Raw genomic sequence first — 21,793 nt, 5'->3', positions numbered from 1 at the left:
CTCCCACTATTTCCAGTGGGAGAAGCTGCAGGGTGGCTGAGCTCTGGGATGCACCAACAGAAGCTCCCCAGGCATTCCCTGGCAGAGACCGAGGCCCAGCACTTCAGGGTACTGGGTGCCAGTTCTTCCCTTTGCTGCCAGTACACAGCTGTTCAGAGACATCTGCAGTTATGCCCTGTTATTGTTGAGCAAAGGGTCTGACCAGTACTGCTTTTGCCTGTTGGTTTTGTCTCTGGGGCCTTCAGTGCTGACCGTTCTTTCACCCTGAACTCCCTGCAGTTATCTTGGCCTTTCCTTGCACAAGAGCTTGCCCTGGACACAGCATTCCCTCAGCAGCCTCTTGCAGTCCACCCTGCAGAGCAGGATTGCACCATAGCCCTTCCCCAAAGTTGTTTACAACTGTCAACCCTGCTCTGAGTGGCCCTCAGCTCATGTCGGGCCACTGTCCAGCTGCTCCCCCCTTCTGCAGCCCATGGCACCAGCCTCATTTCCCAGTCCTTGCTGTGGGAAGGTGATACTTATCAGTGCTCTTAACAGAAAGTCACCTGATCAGTGGCTGAGGTGTTGATGTGCTTTGGAGAGGGCCTGGGAGACTCTTGCTCTCCCAGGCTAAGGGTCATGCAGCACCTTCCTAATGTGCTGGTGTGGTTCACAGATCAGAGCTGCTGAGTCCTGATGCATCAAGTGCTGGACTCAGGCCTAAATGTGTGGTGGCACAAGTATGGCTGGTGCTGGATCAGGGATGTCAAACTCTGCATTGTTTGGGGACACAAATACCCCATGAGATGGGAAGAAGCTCACAGAGGATGGGAAAGCTACCTGGGGTGTCTGGGACCAGGCAGAGATCTCTCTCCTGAGCCTGAAGGGCTGGAGCATCTGAGGGGCAGAGAGGCACTGGCAAGACCCTTGGCAGGCCAAGCTTCAATGGCTCAGGGTTGGGATTAGCCCCACAAGCAAAGAATGGTTTTGGGGTGGCTTTCCTCCCCTCCTGCTGCCCCTCAGCTGTGCTCCAGCTGGAGGCTCATGGGGACAGGCTGCTGTGACCTGCCCTGTGCCCCTGCTGCTGGCCAGCCACATCCAACTGGAAACTGGCCTGCAATTGCTACTGTAAGTTCCTGTAAGTTGGGGTTGGGCCCTCAGTGCTGCTGACAAACAACCTGCACCCCAGGGGTCAGGGGCTGCCAGGACACGGGGCTGTGGCCCCACTGTGTGGGAAGGGGTGAGTATTGCTTGGAAGCTGGCTTGGCTGTGGTCCCTTGGAGGCTGTCCCTGGCATGGGACGTGCTGCATCCCTTGGCCAGCAGGGCTGGCACTGTCCAGGGCACTGGCACACAGCTCCGGGTGGGTGCGCTCCGACTGTGGGCAGAAGGATGGGATGGGACCTGGTTCCTGGGTGCCAACTTCACCTGCCAGCACTGGGGTGGCCGCCTGTGCCCCGCAGAGACTGTGGTGGGTGTGGGTACAGGGCAGGTTTGGTGAGGGCAGGGGCTGGTCTGCTCTGTGTGAGCCTCAGCTGCTGTCACAGTGCCAGGGCACCAGAGTCTGCAGCCAGACACCTCCCTCATAATCGCAGCTGCAAAATCCGGGAAACTCTTGGCACTCTGGCTGCCCATGGGGGCTTGGCAGCTTCCCCAGCACCTCTGCCAGGCCGGTGCAAAGCCAGGTGGGGATTTTTGCTGTTCTCCTGCTGGGAAGGGTGCTGGCTGCAGGCAACAAGGTCAGGAGGTCTGGAGCTCTTGGACTGCAACAGCAGGATGGAAGTGGCAATAAAAGGGGTGAGGAGGGAGCCCCAAGCAGCAGTGACCTGCAGGAGGGAGGCTGCTGTGAGCAGGGAGCTGCGAGCATGGGGTGAGCAACACCGACGTGTCCCTCCATGTGCTCGGTGCTCTCTGTCCTGTCTGCCTGGCTGGGGCCATGGCCCTGCTGAGGGCCGTGGCAGGACCAGTGTTGGGCCTGGAAGCACCACAGGTCCCAGCACTGCAGCCTTGTCCTTTGCAGCAGCAGGGTCTGGGTCTGCCTCCTGGCTGTCTAATGGGCAGCCCCAGGGGGCCAGAGTTGCTCCTCTGAACAGGGCATGAGCCTGGCCAGGTCCTGGTCCTGGTGAAACCCATGGCTGGGAGCAAGGGGTAGGAGCTCTCTGCTAAGGCTGCTCTTTCCTCCCTGCAGACCTGCAGAGCTGCTGATTGCTGGTCTGGCCTGGAGCGTGCTGGGGACTGCAGCTGCCACCGGTACCTCCCAGGGTAGGCAGGGAGCACTGGGGTTCAGACAGACCAGGGAGGGGGCTTGGCAGGGAGGAGGCAGGGGCAGGGAAGATGGAACTGGGGAGGGGCCCAGTGGAAGTGGGACCGTGTGCTGGGCTGGGCACTCTGGGCCAGCTGTGTGGTCTCGGCCTGCAGAGTGGAGCTGTGCAAAGCCTGCAGAGATTGAACATGGCCACGTGGAGCACCTGGTGGTCAGGTACCACTGCGACCCCTACTACCAGCTGCGCGGCTCCGGTGACGGTGAGGCACAGGCACAGCCCCAGGGCCAGGGGATGCAGCCCCCACCCCACCCCACTTCCTACACCTGCTCACACAAGCCCCGGGGGAGGTACAAGCACCTCTGTGCCTCCCTGGCTGCAAGGCAGAGATGCTGACTATGGTTTCCTTCCAAAGGGACATACAGATGTGGTGAGAAGCAGGTGTGGGTGAACCCTGAGGCTGGTAAGGAGGTGCCTGTCTGTGAGCCAGGTAAGAGCAGAGCGACCAGGGCAGCTGAGAGGCTGTGAGCAGTTTGTCTAGACAGGTGAAGGCCTGTAGGGGCTGCTCCCTGGGGCTGCTGAGCACCAGGAGCCAGCTGGTCCCTGCTGGGCTCAGAGGGCTCCCCTGGCCCCTCTCTGCCCTCTGCAGTGTGTGGGAAGCCGACGAACCCCCCGCGGCAGCTGCAGCGCATCATCGGGGGCCTGCTGGCTCAGAGGGGCAGCTTCCCCTGGCAGGCCCGGATGGTGACTCGCCACAACCTCACCGTGGGGGCCACACTCATCAGTGACCAGTGGCTGCTGACCACGGGCAGGAACGTCTACCTGAACCACAGTGCGGACACCAAGCCAGAGGAGATTGCCCCGACGCTGCAGCTGTTCCTGGGCAGGCGGGGCCAGCCCGCCCTCAGCATCGAGCGCGTCGTGCTGCACCCCGACTACCCGCAGGCCGTGGACCTGGCCCTGCTGAAGCTCAGGCAGAAGGTGCCCGTTGGAGAGGAGGTGATGCCCATCTGCCTGCCCCACAAGGACTACGTGCAGCCGGGGCAGGTGGGCTACGTCTCAGGCTGGGGCCGTGGTGCCACCTGGGCCTTTCCCGACATGCTGAAGTTTGTGATGCTGCCGGTGGCTGAGGACGAGCAGTGCCGCGAGTACTACGGGGCCCGGAGTGCATCCTCCTGGGTCCAGCCCATCCTCAGCAACAGCACCTTCTGCGTGGGCATGAGTGAGCTGCGGGAGGACACCTGCTATGGGGACGCTGGCGGGGCCTTTGCGGTGCAGGACCCTGACGATGACACCTGGTACGCAGTCGGCATCCTCAGCTACGACAAGACCTGCTCGGCCGCCAAGTACGGCGTGTACGTGGACGTGCAGCGAGTCCTGGCCTGGGTGAAGAAGATCGTGGGAGATGGCTGAGGCAGGGCCACGTGGGAATAAAACCGACCTGCCCCAGGCTGTGTCTGTCTGTCTGCCTGTCTGTCTGTCTGTCTGTGCAGGCTCCGTGTCCCTGCTCGGTGCTGCTCGGGCGTGTCTGCGCCGGGCTGAGCTGTGCCTGTCCTGGCCCCGCCACATGCGGGGGGTCCCTGCCAGCCTTCGCCGGGGTTTGGCTGGAACTCCCGGGGCTCGGAGGGGCTCTCCCCCCGCTCCGCGGTGTGCGCGTGTCCGCCGGGGCCTCTCCCCGCCGCTGTCCCCGCCACTGTCCCCATCGCTGTCCCCGCCGCTGTCCCCATCGCTGTCCCCGCCACTGTCCCCATCACTGTCCCCGCCGCTGTCCCCATCGCTGTCCCCGCCACGTGACCCCGCCACTGTCCCCATCACTGTCCCCATCGCTGTCCCCATCACTGTCCCCATCGCTGTCCCCGCCACTGTCCCCATCACTGTCCTCGCCACTGTCCCCATCGCTGTCCCCATCACTGTCCCCATCGCTGTCCCCATCCCTGTCCCCGCCACTGTCCCCATCGCTGTCCCCGCCGCTGTCCCCATCGCTGTCCCCATCGCTGTCCCCATCGCTGTCCCCATCGCTGTCCCCGCCACTGTCCCCATCCCTGTCCCCATCGCTGTCCCCATCACTGTCCCCATCGCTGTCCCCGCCACTGTCCCCATCGCTGTCCCCATCGCTGTCCCCATCGCTGTCCCCATCGCTGTCCCCATCGCTGTCCCCATCGCTGTCCCCATCGCTGTCCCCCCCGTCCCTTCCGGCCGGGACTCCCCCGCTGCCTCCGCGGCCACGTGATCCCGCGGGCGTTCCCCACGCCGGAAGTCCGCCAGGCGCGACAGGGCGCTCTGTCCGGCGGTGTTCGCACTCTATGGTGGCGGCGCTCCCATAGGCTGTGGCCTCTGTGTCGATGGTGGGCGCGGCCAGAGCGCCTCCTGCCGCGGAGCACTGTGGGGCGGCCATGGCGGCGCCGGGGCCCGGGCGCTGAGGAAAGTGGCGATGGCGGCGGCGAGCGAGGAGTCGCTGCACCGGCTGTCGGGGACGAGCCCGGGCGGCGAGGCGGGCGGGCTGGTGCTGCGGGCGGCGGGCGCCGAGCAGCACGTCTTCAAGGCGCCGGCCCCGCGCGCCTCGCTGCTGGGGCTGGACGTGCTGGCGGCGCAGAAGCGGCGGGAGCGCCAGGAGGACGCGGCGGGCGGGAAGCGATCCCGGGTCGCGTCCTACAGAGACTGGGAGGAGGGTCGTGACGAGGCGGGCAGCGCCGAGGAGGACGAGGAAGAGGCCGAGGCCGAGGCCGACCGGAGCAGCCGCAAAGCTCGCAGGAACCGGTAGGGGCTGCGGGGGCTCCGAGTGCCGCTCCCGGCGGGCACGGGCCGGGGCACGGACCGCAGCCTCGGGCGCAGCGGGGACGGAGGCCCGAGGGGTCCTGTGGGCCACTGCGGCAGAGGCAGGAACTGGAGCTGTACGAGACCAGCCTAAGAGCAGCTGCTGCTCAACACTTACGAGCGTTTCTGCTCCCTGCACTGCTCGCCTAGGCATTACCGCTCCGTGCACGTGGAGACGCCTTCATACACGGGGGGTGTCAGTGAGGAGTTCTGGGAACGCAGCCGGCAGCGGGAGAGGGAGCGTCGGGAACATGGAGTCTTTGCCTCATCTAAGGAGGAGAAGGAAAGGAAGAAGGAACGCAGTAGGGATCGGGACCATGCTCATAAACGAGACCGTGGTAACTGCTCAGAGACCTTTCTGGTTCTTCTTGCACTGGGTCTGGGCTTGTCCCTTTGCCTGTTCATAGTCATGGGCTAATGTTTGTGGCGATTCCTGCAGTGACTCGGGAAGCTCGTTTGTGCAATAGGCACCTGATCCTGCCTTCTTTTCACAGAGGAGCGAGACAGGAGTCATCACAGCAGCAGATCAGAGAGGGATGGCTCGTCAGAACGGAACAGCAGGAGGAGCGAACCCGAGAGCCCCCGACATCGGCCCAAAGGTGGGAGTGGGACCCGGGAGAGCTCTTGTGTGAGAACTAACAGGGAGGAGCTCGGAGGTTTGTTTTGCTTCCTGCTGGTTGTCTCAGGACGGAGGTGGTAATAAAACTTGTACTTTTTAATGTTTGTGGTTAAGGCAAGTATTAAAATCCCAGCTCGACTTGTGTCTGAGAGCAGTGTGCTACCTTTGCATGTTTGAAAATCTGGCAGTTCTCTGCACAGTGGGGTCTGTTCTGGGTCTGTGTGATGGAAATGTAGCCCTTTGGCAATTCCTCGGAATCACTGGGTCGGGCCCTGCTCTTAGAGGGAGGGCAAACAGCTCCTTGCTAGAAGGTGTTAGGTGGATCCAGGTGCTCGGGGCCACTGTTTGAACATCAGCTGTCACACCCCACCTGTTCTGCCAGATGCAGCCACACCATCTCGCTCCAGCTGGGAGGAAGACGACAGTGGCTGCAGCAGTGCCCGTCGCTCACAGTGGGAATCTCCGTCACCCACACCTTCCTATCGAGACTCGGAGCGCGGCCACCGGCCCTCGTCCCTGCGGGACTCGGAGCGGCGGGAACGGGACAGGTACCGGTGGCGGGGCTGAGCTGTGAGCTGTGGAGCTGCAGAAGGGAGACTGTGCTTACGAGCAGTGCCTGGCTGTGGGCACCAGTTCTTCCCTCCCGCTGTGTTTTCAGGTCTGTGAGGAGCAGGTCCTCGGATAAGACGCCGTTGCCCACCCCGTCGTACAAATACAACGAGTGGGCTGACGAGAGGAAGCACCTGGGGGCCACACCGCGGCTGTCCCGAGGGAGAGGTGAGGAGTCTGATCTGGGCTGCCCAGGGCAGGCAGCGCGGAATCCCTTCCCTGCAGCACAGGGTCGGCTCCATGGGGTTTCCTCTGGAGCATTCTGGAGCAGCTGGCTCCCCCCAGGGCGGCGCGCAGACGGGGAGGAGGGCATCGCCTTCGAGACAGAGGAGGAGCGGCAGCAGTGGGAGGATGACCAGCGGGTGAGAGCCGGGGGTGGCTGAGGGGCCTGGGCTGCCGGGCTGTGGGGGACAGGCAGAGCTCAGTGCCACACCTCTGCCTTCCCAGCAAGCTGACCGGGACTGGTACATGATGGACGAGGGCTACGACGAGTTTCACAACCCCTTGGCCTACTCCTCTGACGAGTACGTGAAAAAGCGTGAGCAGCACTTGCACAAGCAGAGGCAGAAACGGATCTCAGCACAGCGCCGGCAGATCAATGAGGTAGGGCCAAGACGTGGGGTTGGCTGCTCTGCTCTGAACGTGTGGAGTTTGCTGCCCCTTGAGAGACCCACGGGTTCAGCCCTTGCTCTCGAGTGGAGAAGGACACTCTTGGTCCTGGCCCAGGCTGAGGGAGGGCTGTTTTCGAGTTTCCCTGGAAATTCCAGCTCTGTTTCTCCTGAATGGGCAGAAATCACCATCGATGTGGCTACTGGGTCACAGTGTCCCGGGCTGCAGGAGTGCAGAGGACGTGCTCCTGCTGTTCTGGGTATGAGGTACATTTACTGGGGTTGTTCACTGTTGGCCCAGTGGATGCAGCTGCCCTCAGGAGATGAGCAGGACTTCCTGATGTATTCTGAGTGTCGTCGAGGCCCTCCGTGTCGATTTTGCATTTCCTTGGAGACAGACCTGTTGACCATGTGCCTTGCATGGCCAGTCTGTTTATTGTACCCTACTTCCAGCTACTGTTTCTTCCCTCATGCTTGCTTCTAGGCTCTCTAAGCTAGAAACATCATTTCCATCCTGTTGCCATTGTGGAGCCCAGGCCCGAGCCCAGTGTTCTAGTATGATCTCCGGGGCTTTCTGTGGGTCTTCTCTGTGTTCATGATGTTTTGTTTCCTGCAGGATAACGAGCGCTGGGAGACAAATCGCATGCTGACCAGCGGTGTGGTCCATCGGATTGAAGTGGACGAAGATTTTGAAGAGGATAACTCTGCTAAAGTTCATTTGTTGGTGCACAATCTGGTGCCCCCTTTCCTAGATGGAAGGATTGTCTTCACCAAGCAGGTAGAGGCTGCAGCTGAAGGTGCTGATGGTTGCGGGTGTCAGCCCTTTGTACTGAAGCAGTGCCTCCTCCCTCCAGCCAGAGCCCGTCATCCCTGTGAAGGATGCCACCTCGGATCTGGCCATCATAGCCCGGAAAGGCAGCCAGCTGGTGCGCAAGCACAGGGAGCAGAAGGAGCGTAAGAGGGTATGCTGTGACCTTTCAGCTTGCTGGCCACTGTGAACGTTAGGTAGTGCCTCACAGCCTTGTTTGGACTCTGCAGAATTCAGGCTTTGGCAGCAGTGGTGATAAAGAGTTCATATTTTTGTCGCCTGGGACATCCTGGCAGCCCAGCTCACTGCATTGCCTCATAGCAGCTGCTGTGATTGCCTCAGATATCTGCCTGAGACATGAATCACTGTGTACTTGTGCAGAGGAGGCTGATCTAAAGAACATTCAGATCATGGGAGAAGAAAGCAGGTGGAAAAATGCTGGTTAGCTTAGGGACAGTCAGCAGGCAGTATGGCAGTGGGATGTATCTTGTCACCTCTCAGCAGAAGAGTTGTGAGGAGGAGCATGTGGAAAGGTAGGAGATTAGTTTTCAGGGGTACTTTCTAGGGCCTTTCTTTGATGCTCACATGATGGTTCAGGGGAAAGCACAGCTGTGTTCGTTGTACATTGAAACTGGACTGGATTTGAATGAAGGTGGAAGCTAAACTGATAGCAGAGGTGGGAGAGAGGCCTGTGAGTGCCTGTCAAGGGCAGGAAGATTATTTCTGGTTCAGATTTGTGTAGGTTTAAGTTCAAATTTAATGGAAGGGTCAGCAGCTGGAACTATTTTCTTAGGAAGCAGTTGCTCATCCTGTGCCTGTGTCCATACCAGTGTCTTAAAACTCTGCTCCAGTTCATTTGGAAGAAGGAGACCTGATGTAGGAGTGGAGTGTGCATTCAGCATTGCAAAATTGTGGGACTAATACGCTTTCCTAGTTATGAGTAGGATTGTCTGTGCTTTTTATGGTAAAGTTATGCTGCTCTCTGTCCTTCCAGGCTCAGCACAAGCACTGGGAGCTGGCAGGCACCAAACTGGGAGACATTATGGGGATCAAGAAAGAGGAGGAGAAGGACGAGATGGTGATGGAAGATGGCAAAGTGGATTACAAGTAGGGGCTTGCTCTGAAATACTCCACTCAGATGGTGATGGGGGCTGTGGGTATAACAAAGCGTGTGGAGAGGCAGCTTCAGGACTTGTGGTGTTTCTTTAGGACTGAGCAGAAGTTTGCTGAACATATGAAAGAAAAAAGTGAAGCCAGCAGTGAGTTTGCTAAGAAGAAATCGATCCTGGAGCAGAGACAGTACCTGCCCATCTTTGCTGTGCAGCAGGAACTGCTCTCCATCCTCAGGTACAGCTGCCAGGGCATCCCCAGGGCATTGACCTGTTTGGGAACCCAGGTCAAGAATTCTAGAATCGTGGCTGTTCGGAAGCTGTACTCCTGTGAAACAAATCCCATTGCTTTCTGTGGGTGGTGGCAGCTCCTGCCTCTGCAGAATGACACGTGGCTGGCCAACACAAAAGCCTTTCTACAAAGAAACACTTTTCCCTTTACTCAGAGACAACAGCATTGTGGTTGTGGTGGGGGAGACGGGGAGTGGGAAGACGACTCAGCTGACGCAGTACCTGCACGAGGATGGCTACACTGACTACGGCATGATCGGCTGCACCCAGCCCCGCAGAGTGGCCGCCATGTCGGTGGCGAAGCGCGTCAGCGAGGAGATGGGGGTGCGTCTGGGGGAGGAGGTGAGTCTGGCAGGGGGTGCAGGGGTACCACCTGTTGACAGGGAGTGCATGGGGCTGTTGGAAGACTTGCTGGTATCTCTGCCCTCCCAGGTGGGCTATGCCATCCGTTTTGAGGACTGCACATCCGAGAACACAGTGATCAAGTACATGACAGATGGGATCCTTCTCCGTGAGTCCCTGAGGGAGGCTGACCTGGACAACTACAGCGCCATCATCATGGATGAGGCACATGAGCGCTCGCTCAACACTGATGTGCTCTTTGGGCTGCTTCGGGAGGTGTGTGTGAACCCAGGCTAGAGGACAGCAGCATGGGGCACTTTGAGCAGAGTATTGGCAGGGACAGCCTTTCTCTGCCAGGTGTGGGAGCGGGAAGAAGAGCTGCCTTGTCTCTGTCTGCACTTCCTTCTCCAGCATCCTGGCTCCTAGTTCTTGGGGGGTTAAGTCTTCCCTAGTGTTGCCAGAATCTCACTGGCTAACTGTCAGAACTCTCAGTACAGAGATCTTTGCTGGCTTAAGGCTTCCTGGACCGAGGTCAGTGTTTTTTTTTTTTAACTGAACAGATCATACAGCATGTGTGCTCCCTGGCCTTTGGAGTACAGCAGAAGCTCTGTCCCGTGCCATTGTCTCAGTAAGAACGGAAACAGCCCACAGCCATGCACGAATGCCCCTTCCTTATTGTTCCTCTCATCTACTTTCTAGGTGGTGGCCCGACGCTCTGATCTGAAGCTTGTTGTCACCTCGGCCACCATGGATGCAGATAAGTTTGCCTCCTTCTTTGGGAATGTTCCCATTTTCCACATTCCTGGGCGCACATTTCCTGTGGATATTCTTTTCAGCAAGGTAAGATCAGTGTTGCAAAGGGAACTTCTGTTGTGACAGAAGGGATTTGTGACCTGGGTGTGCTGTACTCTGAGGTGGACACTCAGGACAGGGAGGAGTGGTCATGGTCTGCTGCACACAGGACAGAGCAGGTGAGGTTATTGGCCCAGGTTAACGATGGCGGTGCCTTTCAGACCCCACAGGAGGATTATGTGGAGGCTGCAGTGAAACAAGCCCTGCAGGTCCATTTATCTGGTGTTCCTGGAGACATCCTCGTCTTCATGCCTGGTCAGGAGGACATCGAGGTGAGCTGGAAGGGCAGGCACTGTCCTACAGCTTTGTTTCAATCTGATCTTTACACCTGTCTTTGTGTGCAGGTGACCTCAGAGCAAATTGTGGAGCACCTTGAGGAGCTGGAGAAGGCACCTGCTCTTGCTGTACTGCCAATCTATTCTCAGCTGCCCTCGGACTTGCAGGCTAAGATCTTCCAGAAGGTGCTGATGTGTGCTCTGTGATGGGGTGGGGACAGGGAAAACAAGGCAATACAGAGCAGGAGTGAGAGGTGCAGACATGTCTCTGTATTGAATGTGGAGAGTGAGAGAAAGCATGTGCCCCCCTCCACCTGTCACCTGGGGCTCTGTGTTGCTCCACACTCCTCCCTATGGAAGCAGAGCCTTGCCCAGGGATGTGACTGATGTGTCATGTGCTTGCAGGCTCCTGATGGCGTCAGGAAGTGCATTGTTGCCACTAATATTGCAGAGACCTCACTGACAGTGGATGGCATCATGTTTGTGATTGACTCAGGCTACTGCAAGCTGAAGGTCAGCCAGGAGTTTCTGTACTGTCTCTGTAATCTCTGCTGCAATTGTGATCCAGCCTTCCTCTTACTTCCATCTGATCTTCTTTTGCCCTGCAGGTTTTCAACCCCCGCATAGGCATGGATGCGCTGCAGATCTACCCCATCAGTCAGGCCAATGCCAATCAGAGGGCAGGCCGAGCTGGCCGGACAGGCCCAGGCCACTGCTTCAGGTAGGCACATCACTGGTCTTTGTGTTGTATCCCCAGCTTGGCATCAGGTTACGTAAATTTTTATTTCTCACTGGAGCTGTTCATTGTCTTGAACTTCGGGGGGATGTGGGCAGCAGGCAGGCCTGAAGGTCCTTTGGACCCAGTGCCTCTGCAGAGAAAAGGATGCGCTCCAGCTTTTTCTCATGCCTGTCTTCACTTGTGGCTGTTCCACCCTGGATGCTCTCAGGATAATAGCCAAGCCAGAGGCCTTTCCTACGCTTTGCTCTGAGACCAGAGAAGGGCTGTGCTTGGGCGGGTGCTGTGCTGCAGCCCAGACACCCCGATGTGCTCGGGAGGCAGCGCTTTGGCTGCGGTAGAGGTGCCTCCCCAGGGTCCCACTGTCTGGGTGTGGGGTTGCTGCCTTGTGCCATGCCAGGCTGGGCTGGGCTGGGCAGAGGCTAGCAAGTCTGTAAGGAACACAGTGGCTGGAACAGAGGGAGCATGGTCTTGGCATCTGTTCCCAGGCTCTACACCCAGAGTGCCTACAAGAATGAGCTGCTGACGACCACAGTGCCCGAGATCCAGCGCACTAACCTTGCTAATGTAGTGCTCTTGCTCAAGTCCCTGGGTGTGCAGGACCTGCTACAGTTCCACTTCATGGATCCACCCCCTGAGGACAACATGCTGAATTCCATGTACCAGCTGTGGATACTGGGGGCCCTGGATAACACAGGTATTGGCTACTGGGGCAAGCTGCCAGCACATGGAACTGGGACCTGCCCAGCTGCTGACCAGTGATCCCTGTGCTGTTCCTACAGGTGGTTTGACCTCAACGGGACGTCTTATGGTGGAGTTCCCACTGGACCCTGCACTCTCCAAAATGCTCATTGTCTCCTGTGACATGGGTTGCAGCTCTGAGATCTTGCTTGTTGTCTCCATGTTGTCTGTGCCCGCCATCTTTTATCGGCCTAAGGTACCTGTTCCATTCCAGCAGCTTGGGGCCTTTCCCTGCCCTTTGACTAACCATGTTCTTTGCTCACCCTTCAGGGCCGAGAGGAGGAGAGTGACCAAGTGCGTGAGAAATTTGCTGTTCCAGAGAGTGATCACTTGACTTACTTGAATGTTTACCTGCAGTGGAAGAACAACAGCTATTCTACCCTGTGGTGCAATCAGCACTTCATCCATGCCAAGGCCATGCGGAAGGTGAGACTGTGGCCATGAGGCTGGGGCAGGGAGCCTTGTGCAGGAGATCCATCTGACCAGCACGTACCTTTGCAGGTGCGGGAGGTGCGTGCCCAGCTCAAGGACATAATGGTGCAGCAGCGGATGAGCCTGGCGTCCTGTGGTACAGACTGGGATGTGGTCAGGAAGTGCATCTGTGCTGCATATTTCCATCAGGCTGCAAAGCTGAAGGTGAGAGGTTGTCAGAGTTGCCTGGGGGCTGTGAGGTCCTGCCTGGGAACAGGTGGGCTAAGCACACTTGTTTTTGCAGGGCATTGGGGAGTATGTGAACATCCGCACAGGCATGCCCTGCCACCTGCACCCTACGAGCTCTCTGTTTGGCATGGGCTACACGCCAGACTACATCGTGTATCATGAATTGGTTATGACCACGAAGGTGAGCTTGTGCTTAGGGCTGGCAGGAAGGGTGACATGCTCCAAGGGAGATGGGAGGGCTTTGCTGTGAGACTGGGATCTGTCTGAATGGCAGTTCTCAGCCTTTCCCATCTATACCAGTTGGCATGTCTGTGTCATCTGCAGGGTCCTGTTTGTCCCTTTCCCAGTATTTTTCTCTGGCCTTGGTGGGACATGTTTGAACCTTCTTGTGGTCTCACCAAATCCAACCCATAGCAGCTTCTGAGGCCAGAAGGAATTGTCTGGAAGGGGTATGGTCCCAGTCTGAGAAGTGCCATCAGCAAATAGGGGAAGAAGGGAGCTGCCATGGCTCTGGGAATGGTGCCCAGGCCTCAAGAGTACCATCCTGCTGCCCTGGTCTTCCTTCTGTCCCTGCAGGAATATATGCAGTGTGTCACAGCTGTGGATGGAGAGTGGCTGGCAGAGCTGGGTCCCATGTTCTACAGTATCAAACATGCTGGCAAGTCACGCCAGGTAAGTCTCCTGTCTAAGATGAGCTGGCAGATGGCAGACCCACTGTGTGGCTATTCTGCCGGTGCGTGTGTTTTGACATGGAGGGAACAGGGCTGTGGGCCTGCAGAGAGTCTGCTGCTGGCTGTCTCTCTCCTGTCCCTGACCTGCTGCTGCCTTGCTCCAGGAGAACCGCCGCCGTGCCAAGGAGGAGGTGTCTGCCATGGAGGAGGAGATGGCTTTGGCCGAGGAGCAGCTGCGTGCCCGCCGAGAGGAGCAGGAGCGCCGTAACCCACTGGGCAGTGCAAGGTGGGTGCTGGCCTTGCCTGGCTGTGGCTTGCCTGAATGGAGGATCCCAGCTTCCCTGTGGGCATTCTGGCACAGCAAAAGGTTGCATTTTCCATTAATCACCCTTGTCATCTCTGACAGATCTACTAAAATCTACACCCCAGGGCGGAAGGAGCAGGGGGAGCCCCTGACGCCACGACGCACCCCAGCCCGCTTTGGCCTCTAGGAAGGCAGTACCTGTTACTTTGAGGCATAAGGATTTCCAGGAGCAACTGAGGCTCAGGAGAGTTCCCAGCTCCCCTGATTACTGCATTTTGTGAGATCTCTACAGCTTGTGGCCCAGGAAGGCTTTGGTGCTTGGCACTAATTTTGCTACAGAACAGAAAGAATTTTATTTGTTTAAAAGTTGTCAATCTAATCCTTGCTTTATTTTGCACTGCTTCTTGTCCCAGAGGTGGGTGTTGAGTGGAGGCAGCTCTGCAGAGTTGTGCAGGGGTGGTGCTGTCAGGTTGTTGCCATGTAGAACCTGGAGCAAGGCACAGAATTGCAGTGACCTGGAGGACAAATGCAGCCTGTCCCTATTTCAGCCCTGGCCCATACTCCTGCAAAGGCAGTTTTCCCACAGCCCATGCTCTGGGCAGGCAGCTGGTGTCCAGCTGTCCGTTGGCCCAGCCCTGTTTCAGGCCAGGCTGTGCCTGGAATTCTGCTCACTTTTTCAGCTGGTGATACTTGTGGGGCTGCTCAGGTGTTCTGGCTGTGAGATGTTGGTTCTCCTTCATCCTGCCTGGTGTGTCTCCAATGCCTGTTTGTATCCTGCACCTGCTCTGTTACCTTGCTGAGCTCTTCCTTAAGGAAAGCCAGCTCCACCTTGCAGACAACCAGCTCATCTTCTCGCAGAGCCAGGGTTCTCTCGCTGTTGACATGCAGCTGCTGCCAGTGTTGGGCTTGTCTGCTCAGCTCCTGCAGCCTCTCCTGGAGGGAGCACAGTGAGGGACATGGGCTGAGGACAGACTCCTGGTGCCCCATGGGAAGTCTTAAGACATCCTTACCTCCTGCTTGCTCTGCTCCTGGAAGCTCTGCATCCTCCTCAGCTTTGGATGGAGCTGCTGCCGTTGTGTTGCATAGGCAGCACTCTTTCGCACCTGCCCACAAAGCTGAGGGGCAGGGAGGGTGGTTGGCTGTGCCATGGGCAGGCTGAGCCTCTCCTAGAGGCAGGAGAGCGCTTTGGCACTGAGCCTGCATCCCTGTCCTGCCTTGCCCTCCTCACCTGTTGCTGCAGTTCTGCCACTTCTTGGTGTAGGCCTTGGATGGTCTCCTTGGCTCTGCCCAGCTGCTGCAGACTCTGCTGCTTCTGGGCCTGGGTGGCTCCTGACTGCTCCTGCAGCTGAGCTGAGCTGTGCTGCAGGCCCTGGCTCTGCTCCTGTGTCCCCAGCTGCAGAGAAGGCAGTTGTGTTGCATGCCCTTGCCTGAGCAGGGACACAGCTGCTCTCCTTGTGCTGCGGGAAGCTCTGGGCCAGCCAGTGCCCAGCTGTGTGAGGTGGTGAGGGCAGGCTGGCATTGCTGCCACCTGCCTTGTCCCAGTGTTTCTGGGGGAAGTGGAACAGTGCTCAACTCTGCACATGTTTTGGAACACTGACTGTAGTGGCTCCTGTGCCCCCCTGGCTGCTTCCCCCCAGGCTTAGTGCAGGAGCTGGGGGGTTGCTGGCACTGACCTGCTCGAGCTGCTGTCTGGTCTCCACTGGGATATTATGGCTGGTGTCAGAATGGCTCTGGGCAGCGTTGGAGATGAATTCTGTCTGCACTGCTTGGTCCTTCAGCTGGAGGGATGCATCACTGACCTGTGAGTACCCAGTAGGATGTGAGATCACCCTGTGCCCCTGCTGTACAGAGCTGGGGCTGGAGACAGAGCCACTTTGTGTCAACCCATTGACAATGAGCAGTGGGGGAGGGCCTGTGGCAGAGGAATGTGGCCTGCACCAGGTGGGAGGCAGGAAGTCTGCTGGCTCCTGGCCCTGTCATCTCTGTGCAGCCTCCTCCAGTGCCCTCTCTGTTGTAGCAGTGTCTGCTGGACACCCAACAGCCCTAGAAAGCCATCCCTGAGATCCCTGTGACAGAGCAGTGGCACAGGGAGAGTGGCAATCCCAGCTTGCAAGGTTGCAGCCTGAGCAGTGCCACCAGCCCTGGGACGGTGCCCATGGTATCGGTGGGGCCACTGGGGGCTGCATTCTTCCAGCTCTGCTGAACTGGGTAGACTGGGTTGTGCGAGCCATGCTTGTCCTGTGGATGTGCTGCTCCATACAGGGTGTGGAGCTAGAACCCTGTCCTGTGGCAGGACATCCCCTGCCCTCCCACGGAGGTCACCAGCTGTTTGCACAGGCTGTGGGACAGGCATGGTACCTGGCCTCTGATGGAATGGCAGTGGGGAACACAGGCAGCCTGGCCTGTGGCTGTTCTGCCCAGCAATGGTACCTTGTCCTTCAGTGCCTGGAACTGCTGCATCAGAAGGACCAAGTCCTGGTGCTCCTGCTCCACTGCACACTCCTGCTGCTGCAGCTCGGCCAATTGCTTGTGGTTTACGTCCCTGCAGAAGTCCAGGTCCCGCTTAAGTGCCTCTGTCATGGCCAGTACCTCAGGTGGCTCCAGCTCCTGCTGCTTTGTGTCCTGGCACACTCTGGGCTCCCCATGCGGTGGCTCCAGCACCAATGCTTGCCTTTGGCCCTAGGACATGGTGTGAGCAGCATCTGTCCAGCTGGCCACTGTGGCCAGCCCCCATTTTGCAGCTCCTGCCTGGGCAGACACCAGGGCTGGGCAACACTGGCAGTCCTGGTTTTGTTCAGAGCAGCAAGAGAGCATGTTGCTGATGAGTGGATACAACTGTATCCTGCCCCAGGCAGCACCACCCTGTGGTGGTGTGTGTGTTTCTGACAGCACCCCTGGGCTCACAAAAGCCCCTAACACTGCTGGCCCTTGGCACTGCAGTGACACCAGTATGAACTGTGGCACTATGGAAAGTGGTGGCCACCGGTACCAGTGCAGTCTCTGCAGGACTGGATGCCCCGGAGCCCTTGTGCTCTTCCCAGCCCTGGGGACAAGCAAGGCTGGCCAGAGTCTCCTGTACCCCCTGAGCACCAGCCTGTGGCCACACAACCAGCACCCGGGTTGAGGACGGGGTTGGCACTGCTCACCTGGGCCTGCCAGGCCTCTGTCTCCTGCTGAAGCTGCTGGATGGAGTTGCTCAGCTCTGGTGTTGTCTCCTCTGCCCCTGGCAGCCTTCTGCAGGAACCCTCAGGCTGGCCCTGGGGTGCAGGAACCTCCCTGGGTGTGTCACGTTTTGGCCAATCCCTCACTGCAGGAAGGACCACAACAGGGGACAGGCCTTTCCTGTGGTGCCAGGCAATCTTCAGTCCCGGGGATATCACCCAGCCCTGCCTGGAGCAGCCCTGCCATCCCATGGCATTGGCACTGCCACTCCCCACAGCAGGAGCACCTGGTGGCAGCAGGAGAGGCTGAGCCTGGGACTCCAGCAAAAGCAGCTGGAGCTGTGCAGGACCACAGCCCTTCCCTCAGCAGCACCTCACCCACCACTGCCTTCAGTCCTCACCGCAGCCTTCCTGGGCCATGATCCTTCTCACCGCCCTGTGTCCCTGGCACACCGTGACACCTCCCTGTCTGCCGTGAGGTCACCAGGATCTGGGCATCATCCTCAGAACTGGGCCAGGGCACAGCAACACCCCGGGCCCGGGCAGGCCTCGCCACCCTCACGCTGTCCTGCACTGTCCTCAGGCCGTGCTCAGCCTGCGCTGGCCCCAGGACAGGTCACAGGCCTGTGGTCACAGCGAGGTGACAGCAGGGCCAGCACAGCTTGGGGCTGTGTCCTGGGACAGCCAGGCACTGCTGCCTCCCCGCTGAGGCCCCTCTGCTCCGCACCCCACGCAGGGGCAGGGCTGGGACACCCACTGCAGGCCCAGGCCCCGGGGCAGCGAGAGCGTGTGTGGCCGGTAGGGCTGCCCTGCTGGGGCCTCTCGGCAGTGCGGGGCGCTCAGGGCAGTGAACGGGGCTCCTGAGTGCCAGCAGCACCTTGGCTGTGGCTTGAGTGTGGGCAGACCTGCCACTGACCTGTGTTGGTGCCCAGGGCTCCCTCTGCGGTGTGCCGGCCCTCACCGGCACTCCCTGCGGGTTCACGGGTAAGTCTTTTAACCGGAAATTTCCAAGGCCCGGCTGGGCCTAGAAGGTGAAGGCAGACGTACCATAATAAAAATCAGCCGTTGCTATGACGACCTGCTCCACCAGCGGGTTGCAGCCACAGGCACTGGGAGCAGGCGCAGCACCAACTGTCCTGCAAATGGCTGCTGAGCCCTCCCCTCCACCACGACACAACCGAGTGCGGCCCCAATTCCTGCCAGTGCAAGGAAAGGAAATTTCCCTGCAGATTTCAGTCTTGCTCAGGCAGCGATAGCTGGGACACAGAGGCTCCATGGTGTGCACAGAGCACCTGTGGGGCACAGAGCCTCAAGCCATGTGTGCTGTGCCATGTCACGCTGTGCCACCCTGTGCTGAGCTGTGGGTAGCACCTGTCTGGAAGGGCTTGATCCTGCTCCAGGTCCCTGTGAGCCCATGGGGCAGCCCCACAGCCCTGACCCACAGCTGTCCACCTGTGCTTGGCTGGTGCTGAGGGGATGGGGCGGCCAAACTGGCCCCTCTGCTGGGTGAGACACAGTCCTGGGGGTAGGAGTTGTCTCACTTTAATTACTGCCGTAATGTTATTCTTTTCAGTGCCATGTTAATTGAAATTAAACAGCTGCTGCGTTCAGGCTGGGACAAAAGTGAATCCTTTTTCATTCCCCTCTGGTTTAATGAAGATTGACATGCTGGGAGAAAACAAAGGCTATCCTGCTGCTGCCTCTTGCTGGAACACACACCAGCAATTACTGGGGGCCCTGTGGACCCGCAGAGACACCCTGGAGCACCCCACAGCCACCAGCCTCAGGCAGCCCAGTCCTGTGTCCCAGGGCGCTCCCACCCAAAGGGTGTGGCCAGGGAGGTGCAGGGGATGGGACACCCACGACACAGGGGCTGCCAGCACTGGTGTCTCAGTGCCCAGGTGCTAAGTCCAGGCTTTCATTCTGTCTGTTAAGAAGCTTGTGGCCACCAGTCATGCCCCAGTATGGCCCTTTAGTCCTGCTATGCTGCCAAAGTCCTGCGATCCCTGCAGGCTCAGCCAGCTTCAGCTTCACAGTCACCAACTGGCCCATGGAGCCCCTCAGCCTCAGCCAGGACAGCAGTGTCAGCCCAGGTGGGTCCCTCTCTCCAGCCTTAATCTTTTTTTCTGTTTTAGGACCAGGAGTTTGCTTGTGATGCCATTCAGAACTTTAAAATATGCATAATGAGGCATTGGTACAAACCTCATTAACACCCGCCTCCAACATCATTAAGATGTTTCCAAGAAAATTAATTGAGAGACTCATTAAAAATAAATTAAGAAAAATGTGTTGCAGAGCGCCTGCTCCAAGCTCGTAAATCACGGCTCAGAGCTCCAGGCCGCTGCACAGGCAATTAATGCCAGCCAATTTGTTTTATCCCGGCTGTGAAAATTAGAAAGCAGACATGGAGATTAGATTAGGGCTGTCTGTCAAGCGGAACTTGGAGTGAATATTTTAGGATACAAAATGGAAATCAGGAAAACAAAGCTAGGACTTCATTCGAGAGAGCTGGCAGGCAGAGGTGGGAGGGAGGAGGGAGATCTGGATGTTCTCTGTTCCAAGGATGGTGCCATGGCTGTGTGTCAATGACACCAACCTCACGCTTCTGCTGCCACCAGCTCCATCCTCGCTGCTCCTTGCCCGTCCTCAGTGGCTTCAGAGATGCCAACAGCCCTACCTGGGGAGCATGAGCTTGCAGTGAGAGTGCTCTGAGCTGCTGTGTGTAACACAGCCCCAGCCAACATGTCTCCTGCGTGTGCAGATTACACACTTGGCTTAGCAAGCACAGTGCAGCTGGGTGAGAGTACTGCCTGGGGCTCTGTAAGCTTTGGCCATTGGACCCCTTTGTCCATCCCCAGCATCTTCCACGACAGCAGCTCAAACCATTTTAAATGTGTGCACAGAACTGCAGGGCCCCTCTGCAAAACGAGTGCTGTGATCCCCATTTCACACAAGGGAGCCAAAGGAGACATGAATTAAGGTCTTGCTTGTACCTATGTGAATGCACAAGCAGCTCATGTAGCAGCAGCCACTGCACTGGCACATCCCAGCAGTGTGTGGGACACACCACTGGCTGCTTGTGCAGCCAAATGTCCAGCCACTGCAGCGACATGGCCCCTGATGGCAGTGGAGGGCCTGCGTGCTCCCCTTGCTCATGGTGCAGCGGAACTTGTGAGCCCTGGGAAAGGCTCTAGGAGGAGACATGGGCACTGTGTCACCCTGCATGACTCAAGTGATGCTTCATGAGTGGGTCAGTGCAGAGCAAGGGGTAATCTGGTCACGCATCAAAATGTAAGCAGAAAGTGGGAACGGAGCCATCAGCTGGAGGCTCTTGGGTTAGCAGGTAAAAGTGCCCCCCAACTCGATGACTGAGAGATGAGACAAGCCAAACTGAAACTGGAGTACAGCACACACAGGAGTGATTACCTCTGGGCAGAACAAGCTGAACACTGTGAACAGGCCATCAATGGCCACTTGGAACCAAGACTGGATGGCTCATTTCCAGCTCTGCCCACCTGTGCCTGATCCCAAAGGAGACACTGATGCAGGTGGTCCCATGGTGGGGTGGGACACACCAAGTAAGGTCTTCACTGCCTCCCTAGTGCCCTGAGGAAGGGTCCCTGACCCTGGGCATCTCACGGGTGCCCCACGCTCCAGGTGAGCTATCTGACCTCGGGCTGGAGGCTGTGAGCAGGCCCTGAGCCTGCTCAGGGGGCTCTGCCTGAGTGGCAGGGGACCCCATCCTCCAGCAGCCCAGTTTCAACGTCAGGGTCAAACACCAGTACACCAAACATGTTTTGGGCCCCCTCTATCAGCCTTTTCTGTGAAGAGGAAAAGAAAAATGAAAAAAACTAAAGCCCAGCCAAGTGTCCCAGGATTTAGGTGGGGAAGGTGAGTGCAGAGCTCTGGAGGGCTGCAGGAGTGGCACCATGGAGAGCTGCATGTGCATTTCAGTGACAAAATTGACCAAAAGCAGGGCCTGCTGTGGGATTGAGGGATCATGGAAGGGTTTGGGTTGGAAGGACTTTAAAGCTCATCTCGTTCCACCCCGTGCCATGTGCAGGGACACCTCCCACCAGCCCAGGTTGCCCCAAGCCCTGCCCAGCCTGGCCTGGGATGCTGAAGGGATGGGGCAGCCACAGCTGCTCTGTGCACCTGTGGCTATAAGGGCAGTGGCTGGGCGGGGACCGGGCGTGAAAGGAGGGAGTGAAAAAGCCCAGGAGGCCCCGGGCCAGGGCGGGCGGACATTGGGGTGTGTGGGTTGTGTGTTCTGGGGGTCCGAGGGGCTTGGGGGGCACCCGGCGGTGCGGGGTGTGTGTTCTGGGGGTCCGAGGGGCTCGGGGGTGCCCGGGGGTGCCGGGTGGACCCCTCGGTGCGGGGTGTGTGTTCTGGGGGTCCGAGGGGCTCGGGGGTGCCCGGGGGTGCCGGGTGGACCCCTCGGTGCGGGGTGTGTGTTCTGGGGGTCCGAGGGGCTCGGGGGTGCCCGGGGGTGCCGGGTGGACCCCTCGGTGCGGGGTGTGTGTTCTGGGGGTCCGAGGGGCTCGGGGGTGCCCGGGGGTACCGGGCGGACCCCTCGGTGCGGGGTGTGTGTTCTGGGCGGTCTGAGGGGCTCGGGGGTACCGGGCGGACCCCTCGGTGCGGGGTGTGTGTTCTGGGCGGTCCGAGGGGCTCGGGGGTGCCCGGGGCGGACCCCCCGTACGGGGGCGGGCACCCCCCAGGCGCAGGCGCGGACAGGCCGCGCTCCGCCGCGTTGCAGCGCCCTCCCGGCAGGGGTCGCTCTCGGCCCGCGCTGCGCCGCTCGCGCTGGAGGCGGCTCCGCCCCCGCGGCCCCGAGTGCGGCTCCGTCAGTGCCCGTCAGTGCCCTGGGCACTGCTCACTGCCCCTCCCTGCCCTGAGTGCGGCTCCGTCAGTGCCCTCACTGCCCCTCCCTGCCCTGAGTGCGGCTCCGTCAGTG

The 21,793-nt window shown here is 58.9% G+C and overlaps 3 protein-coding genes across 4 annotated transcripts; 2 read left to right on the top strand and 1 right to left on the bottom strand.

Annotated features, from left to right (window-relative positions):
* Positions 1-1,743: 1,743 nt before the first annotated feature.
* LOC139677724 (haptoglobin-like) lies at positions 1,744-3,689 on the top strand. Of its 2 annotated transcripts, none has more exons than XM_071567946.1 (5): positions 1,744-1,848; positions 2,167-2,228; positions 2,397-2,501; positions 2,655-2,729; positions 2,889-3,689. In XM_071567946.1, the coding sequence occupies exons 1-5, from the start codon at positions 1,844-1,846 to the stop codon at positions 3,650-3,652; spliced, it is 1,011 nt and encodes a 336-aa protein (XP_071424047.1). In that variant the 5' UTR covers positions 1,744-1,843; the 3' UTR covers positions 3,653-3,689. The 2 variants fall into 2 exon arrangements, with proteins under 2 accessions (XP_071424047.1, XP_071424046.1); XM_071567945.1 differs by having other exon boundaries at positions 2,167-2,240.
* A 905-nt stretch (positions 3,690-4,594) lies between these two features.
* DHX38 (DEAH-box helicase 38) lies at positions 4,595-14,047 on the top strand. Its single transcript, XM_071567932.1, has 26 exons — positions 4,595-4,996; positions 5,204-5,391; positions 5,548-5,652; positions 6,055-6,220; positions 6,331-6,449; positions 6,567-6,643; positions 6,729-6,884; positions 7,506-7,667; positions 7,744-7,851; positions 8,692-8,804; positions 8,907-9,044; positions 9,253-9,439; positions 9,530-9,715; positions 10,139-10,279; positions 10,453-10,563; positions 10,636-10,752; positions 10,972-11,079; positions 11,175-11,287; positions 11,791-11,999; positions 12,085-12,239; positions 12,314-12,469; positions 12,545-12,679; positions 12,759-12,884; positions 13,280-13,375; positions 13,539-13,660; positions 13,781-14,047. The coding sequence occupies exons 1-26, from the start codon at positions 4,671-4,673 to the stop codon at positions 13,863-13,865; spliced, it is 3,705 nt and encodes a 1,234-aa protein (XP_071424033.1). The 5' UTR covers positions 4,595-4,670; the 3' UTR covers positions 13,866-14,047.
* A 17-nt stretch (positions 14,048-14,064) lies between these two features.
* PMFBP1 (polyamine modulated factor 1 binding protein 1) lies at positions 14,065-17,970 on the bottom strand. Its single transcript, XM_071567949.1, has 8 exons — positions 17,887-17,970; positions 16,825-16,985; positions 16,109-16,357; positions 15,352-15,477; positions 14,907-15,071; positions 14,689-14,793; positions 14,351-14,611; positions 14,065-14,165 (listed from the first exon to the last, which is right to left on the bottom strand). The coding sequence occupies exons 3-7, from the start codon at positions 16,256-16,258 to the stop codon at positions 14,381-14,383; spliced, it is 777 nt and encodes a 258-aa protein (XP_071424050.1). The 5' UTR covers positions 16,259-16,357; positions 16,825-16,985; positions 17,887-17,970; the 3' UTR covers positions 14,065-14,165; positions 14,351-14,380.
* Positions 17,971-21,793: the final 3,823 nt, after the last annotated feature.

This window comes from Pithys albifrons, chromosome 12 (assembly GCF_047495875.1).
Source record: "Pithys albifrons albifrons isolate INPA30051 chromosome 12, PitAlb_v1, whole genome shotgun sequence".
Lineage (NCBI taxonomy): Eukaryota > Metazoa > Chordata > Aves > Passeriformes > Thamnophilidae > Pithys > Pithys albifrons.
Note: the sequence above shows the minus strand (reverse complement) of the source record. Positions and strands in the feature narration are given on the sequence as shown.

What these genes read in the sequence shown, in the direction of transcription:
- LOC139677724 (XM_071567945.1), top strand. An exon ending in GCTGCGCGGCTCCGGTGACG is followed by an intron (nt 2,502 to 2,654) that starts GTGAGGCACAGG and finishes TTCCTTCCAAAG; the next exon opens with GGACATACAGATGTGGTGAG. An exon ending in GGTGCCTGTCTGTGAGCCAG is followed by an intron (nt 2,730 to 2,888) that starts GTAAGAGCAGAG and finishes TGCCCTCTGCAG; the next exon opens with TGTGTGGGAAGCCGACGAAC.
- DHX38 (XM_071567932.1), top strand. Translation starts at nt 4,671, where the DNA reads ATGGCGGCGGCGAGCGAGGAGTCGCTGCACCGGCTGTCGGGGACGAGC. An exon ending in TGGATATTCTTTTCAGCAAG is followed by an intron (nt 10,280 to 10,452) that starts GTAAGATCAGTG and finishes GGTGCCTTTCAG; the next exon opens with ACCCCACAGGAGGATTATGT. An exon ending in GGGGGCCCTGGATAACACAG is followed by an intron (nt 12,000 to 12,084) that starts GTATTGGCTACT and finishes CTGTTCCTACAG; the next exon opens with GTGGTTTGACCTCAACGGGA.
- PMFBP1 (XM_071567949.1), bottom strand. Translation starts at nt 16,258, where the DNA reads ATGACAGAGGCACTTAAGCGGGACCTGGACTTCTGCAGGGACGTAAAC. An exon ending in TCCAGGCACTGAAGGACAAG is followed by an intron (nt 15,478 to 16,108) that starts GTACCATTGCTG and finishes GGGTACTCACAG; the next exon opens with GTCAGTGATGCATCCCTCCA. An exon ending in CCAGACAGCAGCTCGAGCAG is followed by an intron (nt 15,072 to 15,351) that starts GTCAGTGCCAGC and finishes CCTTCTCTGCAG; the next exon opens with CTGGGGACACAGGAGCAGAG.